This window comes from Equus asinus, chromosome 10 (assembly GCF_041296235.1).
Source record: "Equus asinus isolate D_3611 breed Donkey chromosome 10, EquAss-T2T_v2, whole genome shotgun sequence".
NCBI lineage: Eukaryota > Metazoa > Chordata > Mammalia > Perissodactyla > Equidae > Equus > Equus asinus.
This window is the reverse complement of record NC_091799.1, coordinates 22892122-22907268: the sequence shown is the minus strand read 5'-3', so window position 1 is coordinate 22907268 and position 15147 is coordinate 22892122. Positions and strand designations below refer to the sequence as shown.

The 15147-nt window shown below is 38.6% G+C and overlaps 1 protein-coding gene and 1 pseudogene across 1 annotated transcript; both read left to right on the top strand.

Moving 5' to 3' along the window:
• The first annotated feature begins 7367 nt into the window (after positions 1 to 7367).
• On the top strand, positions 7368 to 8306 carry LOC106841991 (olfactory receptor 1J4-like). Its single transcript, XM_014858297.3, has one exon. It carries the CDS (start codon positions 7368 to 7370, stop codon positions 8304 to 8306), a length of 939 nt encoding a protein of 312 aa, XP_014713783.1.
• A 5691-nt stretch (positions 8307 to 13997) lies between these two features.
• On the top strand, positions 13998 to 14904 carry LOC139046495 (olfactory receptor 1J2-like; annotated as a pseudogene).
• Positions 14905 to 15147: the final 243 nt, after the last annotated feature.

The following is a 15147-nucleotide window of genomic DNA, read 5'->3' as shown; positions in this document are numbered from 1 at the left end:
AATATATACTATATTATGTGTGCTGTTATACATAATAAAATCTATATATCTCAGTTAAACAGCCAATGTCTTAATAGGAAACATTAGAGGTATTTCTTTTAAGTTCATGATCAAAATGAGAATGCTCACAAATCAACACTGTGGTGAAGATATTGGCCAATGCAACTAGATTAATGAGACCCATTTAAGTTGTAATAATCAAGAAAAAAGAAGACAAATCTTCCAATGACTTTCTACTCACTTTAAATACAGGGAAAAAAACATCCCCAAAGCAGAAATTTTATGGAGTATTGTAACTCCACTGTCAGTTCAGGAGAATGCAAGCAGTCGTCAGGAGGTAGACATTTGTCAATCCTGCCTCACTTCTTCTTGATCCTTCTTCACCAGCAAACTCACACCTTGGCAGACTAAACTCCCATTCACCATTTCCTCACTTTTTAGAATTTAATCCAAGTATGAAATGGGTCGCACCTAAATAGACCCAGCCATCTCCAAACTCCTTCCAAAAATGGACAATTTTGTGTCACCCTCACAGTTACATTGATTTGGGTTCAATACCCTGGTTTTGTGATCCTGTGATATAATCTGGTTCGCAGCATCTCTCTCCTAATCTGCAACATTCACATAGGGCAATTACTGTTTTAAAATGAAGTTTTACTTCATTTTCTTGTTTAAGTCCGCATTCTAAGTTCCTATTTGTAGTGCCTTATTGAAGGAACTTCTTACCTGGACTCAGCCCAACATTATTATTCAATTTCCCCTGAAAAAATATTGGTGTTCTGCCTTGAATTCAAGCTCATACCCTGCTCCCTTGGGATAAGTCTCCAGGTGTGAAACGTTTCAGAGACTTTTTTTAAACTTCTATAACCGCAGTCATCATGCCATACTGGGCATGGAATTTGGATCAGGATGCCAACAGTTTTTCTGAAGTCACGTGAGAGATTGCTGTCATCTTTTAAGCCCATTCCTCTTGCAGAGGAGTCTTTGCTACAATGAGCCTGCTTCTTCAACCTGTCAATAACTATTCGCAGGTTTCTGGCCCTTCCTTTCTCTCCTTTCTTGTCTTATTTGAGTAAACTTCCTTCAAATCCCAGATAAGTCATCTAAACTTTTAAAGCATAGTCTTCCTTAAGTTGTTAACAGTGAAAGTCAACTTTTTCACATCAGTCCATCATCTAAAGCAATTAACAGACTCTATTTTTATAATTTAAGCTCTTATTATTCTCCAGGTGACAAAGATATCTGTGAATTGAAATGGAATGACCTCCAGGACACACTGTTACCATAGGAAAGCAATATGTCCATGAATTCTGTATCATGCTAGCTTTTGCATAAAAATGAAAGAGAAATAAGAAAATACATGTGTATCTGCTCACTTGAGCAAGAAGGAACACAGGAAGAAGTCAGAAACTAATGGGTTTGGTTTCATACAAGAGCTGGGTTGGAAGGTGTGGGAAGATTGGGGTGATGGATATACCTATTTGTATGTTTTGACCAAGTTATCTTTTACTTGCTCATAAATAAATGAATAAAAATAATGCGGTACAGAAAAGTAGAACAAAAACAAAACAAATTAACTATATTTCAAATGAATAACATGATTAGACAGAGTGGAGAATTAAAATAACTAATCCAGGTAATTTTTGAACACAATATTTTGTCTATATACACTCAAAATAAGGGAAAATATCTAAAAATATAGAGCTGCAGTTAATAATTTTGTCATTCACAGTGATATGGGTTCAAGATTCTGAAATTATTTAACATGTATTTCAGGATTCAGTGAATAAGTAAAAATATTGTTGAAGAAGGGAATGACTCCTCACTATCAGGGAAAGGTGTCACATAATTGGAAAAGGAGATGCAGAAAGAGCTCTGTGGTATCAAACTGGAATTGGAGGCATCAGTTGGAACTTGTGGTTTTTACTACATATGTAAATTGGTTAAAATTTATGTATTATATATCAAAATTTATACTACTCTAAGCCCTATTCTTTTCACCCTTTTCCCAATCCACCTCCTATGAGTAATCATTTCTATTAGTTTCTTAGTTTTCTGTTTATACTTCCTGTTTTGATATATATATGTATGCATATGTGTATATATATATATATGCATGTATGTGTGTGTGTGTATATATATAAGCCCTGTAAGCAATGAACACACCTAACAAATTTTCTCTCTAAATACCATTCTTTTCTAAGAGGAAGCTAAATTACATAGAAAATGGATTATTCTAGGGCTGAGGCCGGAAAATAGAAAGATGATCTGGGGAAATTTTGCTGAGCCTGAAGGGAAAGAAGTCCTCAACGAATCATGGGAACACAGGAGCCAGGTTAAAGGGGCTCCTAAATGCTTAATCTGGAATAAGTTGAGTTCCAAAAAGAATAACAACAAACAAACACATAGAGAAGGAGAACAGATTGGATGTTACCAGAGGGGAAGAGGGTGGTGGGAGTGTGAAAGTGGTAAAGGGGCACATATGTACGGTGATGGGTAGAAACTAGACTATTGGTGAAGACACAATGCAGTCAATACCTAAGCTGAAATATAATAATGTAAACCTGAAATTTATACAATATTTTAAACCAATTTGACCTTGGTAAAATAATTAAAAAAAAAGAATCACAACTGTAATGGATTATGACTCAGAGATTAAATGAGAATCCATGAATACATAATGATATAAATAAAAGTAAATACATAAATGGAAGAGAAGGGAAACTTCTCTCTCAGAGATAACTAATACATGCAGAACTATGGATGGGATGAGAAAAATCACCATTTGGCCACCACAATTACAATAATGTTTCAGGCAAGAATCACTTAACTCATGTTAAATGTGATATAATATATAGTGGTTGACATTTTAAAGAGAAATAGCATGTTTATATAAATACAAAATATCTACCCAAGTTATATTCATTAATTTCAAAGACAAAAATAGTAACTTTACAGTAGAGAAACCTAGAAGACACAACCTTAATCAACTGACCAAGATTAAAATCTCTCTTAATTGGGAAAATTGATTGCACCTGCCTTCTGATGATATGCACAGATCTATAGGCTGAATCTGAAATATGTGCACACCTACATAATAATAAAGCAAAAATAGTTAAATAGGGGCCAAGCAGGTGGTGTACTGGTTAAGTTAGCATGGTCTGCTTTGGTGGCCCAGAGTTTGCAGGTTCGGATCCTAGACGGGGACCTGCACACCAATCACCAAGCCATGCTGTGGTGGCACCCCACATAAAAAAATAGAGGAAGATTTGCAACAGATGTTAGCTCACAGCTAATCTTCTTCATCAAAAAAAGAAAAAAAAAGGGTTAAATGATAACCTTTGGACAAGCTGAGTGAAATGTATATGAGAACTTTTTGTATAATTTTTACTGTTCTGTAAGTCTCAAATGGTTTCAAAATAAAAATTAAAAAAAATACTTTGTCAGGGCTGGTGCAGTGCTCTAGTGGTTGAGTCCACGTGCTCCACTTAAGTGGTTCAGCTTTGCAGGTTTGGATCCTTGGTGTGGACCTACACTTGGCTCATCAAGCCATGCTGTGGCAGTATCCCATATACCAAATAGAGGAAGATTGGTATAGGTGTAAATTCAAGGACAATCTTCCTCACCAAAAAGAAAAAATAATACTTTGTCCACAAGTACTCAATAGGAGAGAATAGAATATCCTACAGGTCTATTCTTAAGTTTAAAGTTGGTGTCCAGGCCGACAATTATGATCTTCTAAAATATTCTCCTCGAAGTCCCCGTCAGAGACAGACTATGAACTGCTGAACCATGGGCAAGACGCAGGAAAGTAATTCTATAAAATGGTATGTCTCCTCTTTACAAGTTTTCTGTCCCTATATTGAAACTGTAGTGGCAATTTTACCCCAAGAAAAGAAGCATGTCTGCAAGAAAAAGCATATAAGTATACTTTCCATGTACAAATTGGCACATGAATGTGTAACTAGAACATGTTATCTATACTAATGTGTGGTAGATAATCTCCACTTGCCATCCAGGTCCATTCTCCAGCCTTTCCACCATGGTTTTTCTAAGAGGTCTTATGAACTGCATGAACTTGGCTTCCAGGTCCTTTGTATTTGGCCGAAAGCAAGAGATCAAACACAAAAAGAGACAGACATTTGGGTACTTATTCTGTTTTCTTCCCTGCTGGACTGTAGGTTGACAGTGACTGTCTGCAGTCATGTCCAGGAATTTTCTCCTACTCCTACATGTCTCCCCAGGTTCTCACAACCACTCCTTCCCCTTGTACTTGTTTCCCACTGCTGCTAGTCCTGGGTGCCACAGCATCCCTTAGTAGTTTCCATTAATCTTGCCAACACCTTTGTAAATAAGCCATTACCACATTCATTTAAAAAATTCCTGTCCCAGCTGGAACCATGCCTAAGAAGAAAGGCATTGCTGGCAGCAGAGAAACCATCCCTTAGGAATCCTGTGCCCTCTGGCTCCTGGACATGTAGCTCCCCAAAGGTCAGGAAGAACTTGGCTAATTAACGTAAGGTGGCTCCTCCCTGACCCAGAAGCCTGGGGACTTTGTTTCTGTCTTCTTGCTGGTATTTAAAAAGTTATCTTTTTGCTCATTTCTCTAGCGTTCATTAAGGAGCATGAAAATTTGTAGAAGTGATGAAGCCACAGATATTTCTTCTTTCATCTGGATACCAAGTCTTCTGAAGAGAAACTGAGGATTTGGGCAGCAGTCTGGAACAAAATGTGTCTGAGGTCACCAACGATGAACAAAGGTCAAAGGGAGCTGGAAATCTACACTTTGCCATGGATCTGCCTGTGTGCTTGTGAGTTTGCATGCCTTTGTGTTCATTGGTGTGTGTCTGCATCTATTGTGTATGCTCGTGTTTGTGTTGTTTGATAGCTGCATGCATTGTGTGTATCCTATGCATCTGACTCACAGCCTGCTTCTTTTCCTGAGTTGGACTCAATCTGGGCTCTATTTTAGTGCAGGAAGACCAAGTCATCAGCCTCCTAACATGCAGTTTAGGGACTCCGCATTCATGCCAGTGATCTTAAATATTTGCCTCCTTTTGTTATGATGGGAACATTTCCAACACTGGACGGGTGTCAAGGAAGAGCAGATGAGACCTCAGCATCAGGAGTGACATTGTTGTCTCGACCGCTGGGAAAGATGATGCCCAACCTCCCCAAGGAACCCAGATCAGAGAGGGTTCAAACCACAACTCAGCAGTATGCTAGTGTATGTGTGAGCTGTGTCTGTGTGTGACACAGTCATGTGTGCAAGCAAGAAAGTATATTGTTTGCTTTTGTCTGTGCGTATGTTGCCATGCATAAGATAACATTGTCGGTGCTTTACTGATGTGCTTGTGTGAATAGGCTTAACTACTTCATGCTGACTACTTTCCCCCAGAAAGGGTATGGGTCAGAAGGGGCCAAAGAATGCCCCTCAGTAGTGGGAGTGTGGGTGCTGCTTGTTGTGGTGCGTGTGTGGCTGTGTGTGCGTGTGCGTTTTTGGTGTGTGTTTCCTGTGAGACCTTTGCATTGTGTGTGCCTTGTGTGTTTTTGGTGATGTGTGTGTATGGTGATGATTTACCTATATGTGGAGAGTTGAATGTTTACCAAGTATGTCATGCATCAGGTGCATTGATGTGCATTGTGAGAGTGTTTGTGGGTGAATGGTGCTTCATTGTATGTTGTGTATGTCTCACTTTGTGCATTATTTATGACTTGTGTGAATGTATATGAGTGTTTATGAACTGAACCACATATTGACCATCCTTCCCTTAGGATGGGAACTGGTCACAGGTGACTGGAATCCTCAAATCAGCAATGTGTGTTTGCATGTGCGTGTTGTTTGTATGTGTTTTAGGAGTTCTGACTTTCCTCCATGACTCAAATGTTTCCTTTAGTATCTTACTCTGAAGCACCATTGACTAAGATAACTAAAGCTCCAAACAACTCTGTTTCTGAAATGGATCTGCTATGATTTTCATATGCCTGAATATGACTGTGTAGCTCAGTGTTTTAACCATTCACTTAATATCCTAGGTAAAGACACCTTAGGTGCCATACTGAGTGAAGTTAGAGTGCAGAACCCCTAGCAAATGGCAGGGAGATCTTGGGAAAATTGCTTAACTCCTAGGCCTCAGTTTTCAATCTATAAAATGGAAGCAATTACACTTGCCTCATGAAACTTACAGGCCCTCAATAAATATTGTTTGAATAAATGATAATAAATGTGAAAGACTTTCATCAATTGGAAAATAGATCAATACAAGTGAATGTAACTATCTAGGACGTGAAGTAAGAAGATTTTGAACTACTTTGGCTTCTTCGAAGCCCTAAAGCAACACAGGCATCTAGCCCTCCTAATCAGTAATGGCGGAATTTTCCATGTGTAATAGCTGAGAGCCCAAGATCTGATCACACAGTTATATTAGATAGAACATCATGAAGTAATCAATCTGCTAAAATTTTTGACCTACAGAAAATGGGAGTACATAAACTTTATATATACATGGAATTTATACCATTCATAATTCTGTTTCCTAAGAGCTAAAATAGGCAAAAGAACATTCATTCTTATAGAAGCTGGAAAGATATTTTAAAATTCTGGGAATGAAAGTCTGAGGCACAGATTTAATTAGCCAATGTACCTAAAACATCCTCAGCCTGGTACCCAAATTGTTCACCAAAATGTTCACCATTCTTATGAAAGATAGTTAGCAAACTATTATGGTTTTGGATCTATTCTGGAAGCAGACAGCTTTAAATGACCACCTACTTCTAGAGTGACCATGACTTACAATTCTAGGTCACTGGGACCCAGAAAGATTGACTGGAGGAGTGTGACAAAGCTTCAAGGACTCTGCCTCAGCACTGGAGTCTCATGCTACTTTAAGGTAGATACAACTGATACCAGTGTGTGGAGGCTCCTCTATTATTTTTGACACAGGGAATTATTACAATTTGGCTCTGTCTTGGTGTAGTAAATTAACCCTGTATGCTCATCAAGATCTACACTCACAGAGATCAGGGACCTTGCCTCTCTTTTTTAGTCCTGCATTCTCAGTCCTTAGTTGATGTCCTTGTTCAGACTTGTTGTTCAATAAATAATGGTCTAATGAAGCATTGAGCACTCTCTTGCTTCTGTGCAATGAGGTCTTGTTGACTGCTTTTGGGTATGATGTTTTCCTCGAGCCAGACTGGGATAGAGGGAAGATGTCTCCATCCACAGGTGTGAGAAATTAATGAAAGTGTATTTGAAAATTCATTGTTTTCCAAGAGAATTACAGTATGAAATGTGATGGTCTTGATCATCCTTTCTAGGTTCCTGAGATCCCCAAACTTTCTTCATCTCCAGCATATAGGACAGCAATATGAGGCCTGAGAACAAGAGCAGCATGTCTGAGTTCCTCCTCCTGGGGCTTCCCATCCCACTGGAGCAGCAGGGCATCTTCTTCGCCCTGTTCCTGGGCATGTACTTCACTACAGTGCTGGGGAACCTGCTCATCATCTGGCTTATCGGGCTGGACTCTCGCCTCCACACTCCCATGTACTTCTTCCTCAGCCACTTGGCCTTCTCTGACATTTTCCTTTCATCTGTCACAGTTCCAAAGATGCTCAAGAACATGCAGACTCAGCAACCATTCATCCCCTATGTGGGGTGCATTTCTCAGATGTGTCTTATCATAGTTTTTGGTTGTCTTGACAATTTCCTTCTTGCAGTGATGGCATATGACAGATACGTGGCCATCTGTCAGCCACTCCACTACACAACTGTTATGAGGCAGGAGCTGTGTGTCTCACTAGTAGCTGGGTCCTGGTTCTTCAGTTGTGCACATGCACTTTTGCACTCCCTCCTCTTGGTCCAATTGTCCTTCTGTGCTGACAATACCATCCCCAACTTCTTCTGTGACCTCCCTGCTCTCCTGAAGATTAGCTGCTCAGACATCTTCCTCAATGAGTTGGTCATCTTCACCGAAGGAGCAATGGTTGTCATCTTGCCTTTCTTTAGTATCTTAGGCTCATATATACATATTGGGATGACAGTCCTGAGGGTCCCCTCCAGGAGGAGACTCTTTAAAGTATTTTCAACTTGTGGCTCCCATCTCTTTGTGGTGTCTTTGTACTATGGGACCATTGCAGGTGTTTACCTTTTCTCCTTTTCACAGAGTTCCAGTGAAAAAGACCTAATTGCTTCAGTCATGTATGCAGTAGTTACCCCCATGCTGAACCCCTTCATCTATAGCCTGAGGAACAGAGACATAAAACATGCCCTAGAAATATTTGTCAATAAGGCCAAGTTCCTTAAGTGACAATCACTAAATCCTCTTATTGCAGTCATGAGCACAGTGAGATATATCTCCTAAAATTATTATATACATGACAACTCCATATAACTTTAAAAGCATATGCATTCTGCTGTTTTTATAGTGTTTTTAATATGTCAACCAGGTCAAGTGAGCTACTTGTATTGTTAAATATTCTTTATTACTAATTAATTTGTGGATTTGTCTTTTTTTCCTTGTAGATCTGTCTATTTTTGATTATTGTTTATTGGCCCTGAGTTAACATATGTTGCCAATCTTCCTCTTTTTGCTTGAGGAAGATTGGCCCTGAGCTAATATCTGTGCCAATCTTCCTCAATTTTGTGTGTGGGACACTGTCTACCCATGGCTTGATGAGTGGTGTTAGGTCCACGCCAGGGATCTGAACTTGCAAACCCTGGGCCATCAAATCAGAGCATGTGAACTTAGTTACCAAACTACCAAGCCACACCTAGCTTATATATTTTTTATGCTATGTTATTGAGGACATACAAATTTAGCATCATGATCTGCTCCTGTTGTGCTGAGGCTGGCTTACGTTGGCTTCAAGGTGATTGTGTACATTTCTTCCCCAATCTACATTAAATGACATCATTTTGGTAGACTGATGTCAACCATAGTGCAAATAATTTAATTATGGAAATTGATAAGTGTTACAAATCAAGACTTCATAAAAAAGTGAGAAAAAGAGAAAGAGAGAGTCATTTTTTATGCATTTACCAGTATAGTACTGCATTTATAATTAGGAGATATTCCTCTTTATCTCATCAATGGCTCCTATGTTAACATCTCATCTACTTCTTCTGATATTACTATAGATATACCAACTTTCTTTTGGTGAGTGTTTGCATGGTGTTTCTTTTCCACCATTTTACTTTTAACTTTTCTATGTCCCTCTATCTGTGAAGTGTCCATTGTGAGAATAAAATTGGATTTTGCTCTTTTATATGCAGATCAACAATAATTATAGTTTTGGAGAATTAGATCTATTAACATCTAATGTAATCAGGATATATTTGAATTTATGTTTTCCATATTACTATATATTTTCTACGTGAAACATGTTTCATACTTATTGTCATCTCTTTCTCCCTTTTTATGTATTAAATATATATATAGTTATTCCATTCCCCTTCTATTAACTTATGTCTCATACAGTAATATTATTTTACAATTCTTTTCTGTGCTGTATGTTGAGATTATTTCTTACATTCTCTTTGAATTTTTTTCTCTTGTTGTATACACAATATGAAATTTCCCATTTGAACCCTTTGAGATATAAGATTCAGTGGCATTTAGTACATTCATCACCACTGTCTCATTCTAGGACTCCAAAAGGAAAGTCTACAAAACATCACAGCAATTGAGTACTCTGCAGATGAGAATAAATAATGACAAAGATATCTAAGAATCAACATGGAGAGATTTACAGGATATATTGCTAAATGAAAAAAAAAGTTTAAACAATCTATAGTATGATACTTTTTGTGTAATAATGAAGGGAAATTAAAATGCACATGTGTCTGCCAATTTGTGCAAAATATGATGCTAGAAGAAGAAATCAGAAACTAATGAGATTGCTTACCTACAAGAGGAGGCTAGGAATGGTGTAGAAAAGTTGGGTAGTTTTGACTATGTTATCTTTTGCCTACTAGACAATAAAGAGAAAAGGGTAAGGAATAAAGCAAAACAATAAAACAAACAAAAAAAGATCTATGTTTCAAATTAATAAGCATAATTAGACTATGGGGAAAATAACCTAAGTAATTCTTGAACAGAGAATTTTGTTTATATAATCTCACAAGAAAAAAAAACTGTAAACAAACTTTTTGAGCTGCAGTTAGTTTGTCATTAACAGTGGTATTGGTTCAAGAATTTGAAATTACTTAGCCTGTATTCAAAGATTGAGCAAATAAGTAAACAGATTGTGGAAAGGGGAAATGACTCCTCACTCTTAGGGAAAGAAGCTATGTGCAAAGAAAAGGAGGGGCTGGAAGGAACTCTATGATGTCAAACTAAAATTGGAGATGTCAAATTGAACCATGATTTTTCAAATGTGTGAACAGATTGAAATTTATATATTGTATATGTCAATAAATATACTGTTCCCGTTATCTTTCTTTCTGTCCTACTTCTGACCCACCTCTATGGGTAACCACTCCTTTAGTTTATTAGTTTCTAGTGTCTACTTCCTGTGTTTCTTTTATATGTGTTTCATAGCTGCATCCTCTGAGATCACTTAGAAGACTTGAAAGCAATGAACACACCTAATGCCAAATTTGCTCTTTACCATGCTCCTCTAAAAGGGACCAACGTTACTCAGAAAAACTGCTGATTCCAGGGCCAAGGCTAGGACATTACAAGATTATCCAAGCAAATTTTGTTAAGTCTGAAAGTAAAAAGTGCTAAATGAATCATGGGGACACATGGCCAGCTCGAAGGGGCTCCCACTGGCCAAATCTGGAATAATTTGAGCTTCAAAACTGATAACAACAGTAATGGATTGTGACTCAAAGAAGTAAGAATTCACAAGTTCTAGATATAAATAAATCAATGAACAGACATATGAGTGGGGGCTGATAGAATGTCCCTTCTTATAGGACGACACAACTGATAAAGGTAGGAGAAATGATAGAATCAGAAAATCATCATTTGTCCACCACATTTTCAATAATTTTTTCATATAATAATCACCAATGGATATGAAAGATAGTAACTGAAATTTTTTAAAAGTTATGGCTATGTAGCCTGCAAATTCTATCGAAATGATATATATTAATTACAAAGGTTAAAATAGTAACTTTACAGTAGAGAACCAAGCCGATACCACCTTAACCAATTCATCAGAGATAAAAAATCAGTAGTAATTGGAAACACTGATATCATGTGCTTTTCAATAATATGTACTGTGGTAGATATGCCAAAAATCTAAGCCTTAAACAGACATATATGTAAGTAAACATACTAAAATGTTAACCATTGGAGAAATCTGGGTGAACTGCATGTAGGAATTTTTACAACTTCTCTATAAGCTTGAAATAATTTCAAAATAAAAAGTTAAAAAATCCTCTGTCCCAGATGGAACCATGACTAAGACAAAGGAGTCCCAGGCATTGCTGGCATTAGGGACACCAACCCCTGGGACTCCAGCGCTCCAGCTCTTGGACATGCATCTCTCCAAAGGAGAGCCAGACTTTAGCAGGAATTTAGGGGAGTTTGTTTCCGTGCTCTAAATGGTAATTAAAATGCTATCTTTTGACTCATTTCTCTCCAGCTGGTTAAGAAATATGAAAGTCTGGAGAATCCCTGAGACCACAGATATTTCGTCCATTTGTCTGGATACTGAGTCTTCTGAAGAGAATTGAGGATATGGGCTAAAGTCTGGAGCATAAGGTGTTCCAGGTCACCAATGATGAGCAAAGGTCAGAGGGAACTGAAAATCTACACTTGGTGATGGATCTGCCTGTATGCATGTGGTTTTGCGTGCCTTTGTGTTCATGAGTGTGCATGTGTGTGTGTATGCTTGTGTTCATGTTATTTGATAGTTACATGTATGTGTGTGTTCTATGTATCTGACTCACAGCCTGATTCTTTTCTTTTGTTAGACCCAATCTGGGCCCTATATTAGCTCATGAAAACCAAGTTATCAGCCTGCTAACATGTGATTAGGGACTCCCAATTAATGTCTGTGATGTTAAATACTTGCATAACAGCTGGGCGGATGAGAGCTCAGCATCAGGAGTGAGATTGTTGTCTCTGCTGCTGGAGAATAAGACGCCTGACTTCGCCAAGGAACTCAGGTCAGAGAGGGCTCAAACCTCTGCTCAGCAGTGTGTGCTAGTGTATGTGCGAGCTGTGTTTGTGGGTGACACACTTGTATGTGAGAGTGGGAATGTGTATTGTCTGTTTTTGTCTGTTTGTATGTTACCATATGTATGTTACCACATACATGGGTTGTTGGTGGTTAAATGACTGTGCCTGCGTGAATGGGCTTGACTGCCCCACCCAGACTGACTTCCCCTGGGGAGGGTGTGGCTCAAAAGGGGCCAAAGCACGTCTCTCAGTAGAGTGTATGTGTTCTGCTTGTTGTAGTGAATGATGTGTGGCTGGGTGTGCACGCATGTTTCTGGGCATCTGATTGGCATCCATGACATGAAAAATTTCCTTAAGTGCCCTCCTTCTGGGGCACCACTGGCTGAGACAAACAAATTCCAAGCAACCCTCTGTTTCCTGAAAAGGATCTGCTATCATTTTAATATAACTGAGTATGACTGAGTCACTTAGAGTCTTGTCACCTTTTACTTTCACTAAACATCTCAGGCAAAAATACTGCAGGCATCATATTTTGTGAAGTTAGAGTGCAGAATCACCATCAAGTAGTGGAAAGATCTTGGAAAAATTACCTAACTCCTTGACCTCAGTTTCCACATCTATAAAATGGAAAGAATTATACTTGCCTTGTGAAACTTACTGGCCCTGGGAAAATGTTTATTGTTTAAATAGAAGTTAATTGAACGTGAGAAGTTTTTTAATCCGTTGAAAGGTATATGAATACGAATGAATGAAAATACCTAGGCAGGGGAATAAGAAAATTCTGAACATCATTGGTTTCCTTGCAGGCCTAAAATAATATAGGGTGCTTGGCTCCTCTGGCCAGTGAAATGGGAAGTTTTTATGTGTAGTGGTTAAGAGCATGTGCTCTGATCACACAGTCATATTAGATTGAAACACATGAAGTTGCTAATTCTTTAAAATTTTTACTTTACGGAAAATGGTAATACATTTATATTAAGTAAAAATATTATGTATCATGGATATTATATGTATATGCACACATAAATGTGTGTGTGTGTGCCCTCTCTGTCCCTTACTGTGCTATTGGGGGCCTGTTGAATTGATACTGTAAATGTTTACAATTCTTAAAAGCTAAAATGCATGAAAGAACACAAATTCTTAGTGCACCTGTGAAGATTTTTTTAAAATCTGGGAATGTAATGCTGCTATGTGGATTTAATTAGGAAATGTAGGTAAAGTCCTTAGCCTTGTATCCAATTGTTCACCAAAATATTCGCCATTCTTATGAAAGATAGTTTGTGGAGGATTCTGGTTTGGGAGCTATTCTGGCATCAAACAGCTTTAAATGACCACCTACTTCTAGAGTGACAATGCTCCTATAATGCCGCATCGGCATTGGGGTTTCATGTTACGTTAAAGCAGAAACAACTGACATCAGTTTACTGAGGCTCATCTACTATTTCTGCCACAGTAAATTATTTTGATTTAGCTCTGACTTGATGTATTGAATCATCCCTCTATGCTCATCAAGATCTACACTCACAGAAGGCAGGGACCTTGCCTTTCTGTTTACTACTGCAATCTCAGTCCGTAGTACATGTCCACGTTCAGCCTCAATTTTCAATAACTAATAAAACAGTGAGTAGTCTGTTGCTTCTGTGCAATAAGATCTTGTTGGCTGCTTTTGGGTGTGATGGTTTCCTGGAGCCAGACTGGGATAGAGTGAAGATGCATGCATCAACAGATATGAGAAATTAATGAGTGTAGTTAAAAGTTGATTGTTTTCCCAAAGAATTAAAGTATGAAATGTGATGGTCCTGATCATCCTTTCTAGGTTCCTGAGATTCCCAAACCTCCTTTATCCTCAACATATGGAAAAGCAGTATGAGGCCAGAGAGCCAAAGCAGTATATCCAAGAACCTCCTCTTGGGGCTCTCCATCCCACTGGTACAGCAGGGTGTGTCCTTCTCCCTGTTCCTGGGCATGTACTTGACCACGGTGCTGGGGAACCTGTTCATCATCCTGTTCATCAGACTGGACTCTCGCCTCCACACACTTTTTTCTCAGCCACTTGGCTTCACTGACATCTCCCTTTCATCTATCGTGGTTCCTACAATTCTGATAAACGTGTGTAGTCAGAATAAATCCATCCCTTATGCTGGATGCATTTCACAAATGTATTTATTTATTAATTTTAGTTGCATTGACAGATTTATTCTTGGAGTGATGGCATATGACAGGAATGTGGCCACCTGTCACCCTCTCCACTATACCATCATCATGAGGGATGAGCTTTGTATTATTCTACTTGCTGGATCCTGGTACTCGTCTTGTAGCCATGCTCTGTTGCACACCCTCCTCGTAGACCAGCTGTCCTTCTGTGCAAGTACTCTCATCTCCCTCTTCTTTTCTGATCTTGCTGTTGTGCTAAGTCCTCCTGCTCAGACACCTTCCACAATAAGCTGCTTATGCTCATTAAGGGAGGACTGATCTTCATTCTGCCATTGAATGCTATCTTGGGCTCATATGTCACCACGGCAGTCATCATCCTGAAAGTTCCCTCCATCAAGAGAATCTGTAAAGCCTTATCTACATGTAGCTCCCACCTCTTTGTAGTATTTTTATACTGTGGGGCAATTGAAGGTGTTTACTTTTTCTTCTCAGCAGGAAACTCCAGAGACAAGGATAAATTGCTTCTGTGATGCACAATGTTGTCACCCCTATGCTGAAACCATTTTTTGATAGCTTGAGGAATAAAATCATAAAGCATGTTTTTCCGAAAAACTCATGACCGACTACACCCCTTGGTGGTGTTAATTCAATCTGGCTGCCATGGGCACTTATGGGGGCTGTGAAATATTTCTCCGTCAACTGTTGAAACTTGGCCAGCTCTTATGGACAGTCTTTTAACTCTTAGCAATTCCTCTCTTGGTCTCATTTTACATTTCCTCTCATCTTTATGTTGATTGCTGTTTTTCCCCACCTGCCCTCTGAGTTCAGTGTGTTAATTCTCTGCAGTGAAACTGCAAGCCCT

Bases quoted from the DNA above. Each gene is read 5' to 3' on its own strand.
- LOC106841991 (XM_014858297.3), top strand. From the start codon at position 7,368: ATGAGGCCTGAGAACAAGAGCAGCATGTCTGAGTTCCTCCTCCTGGGG.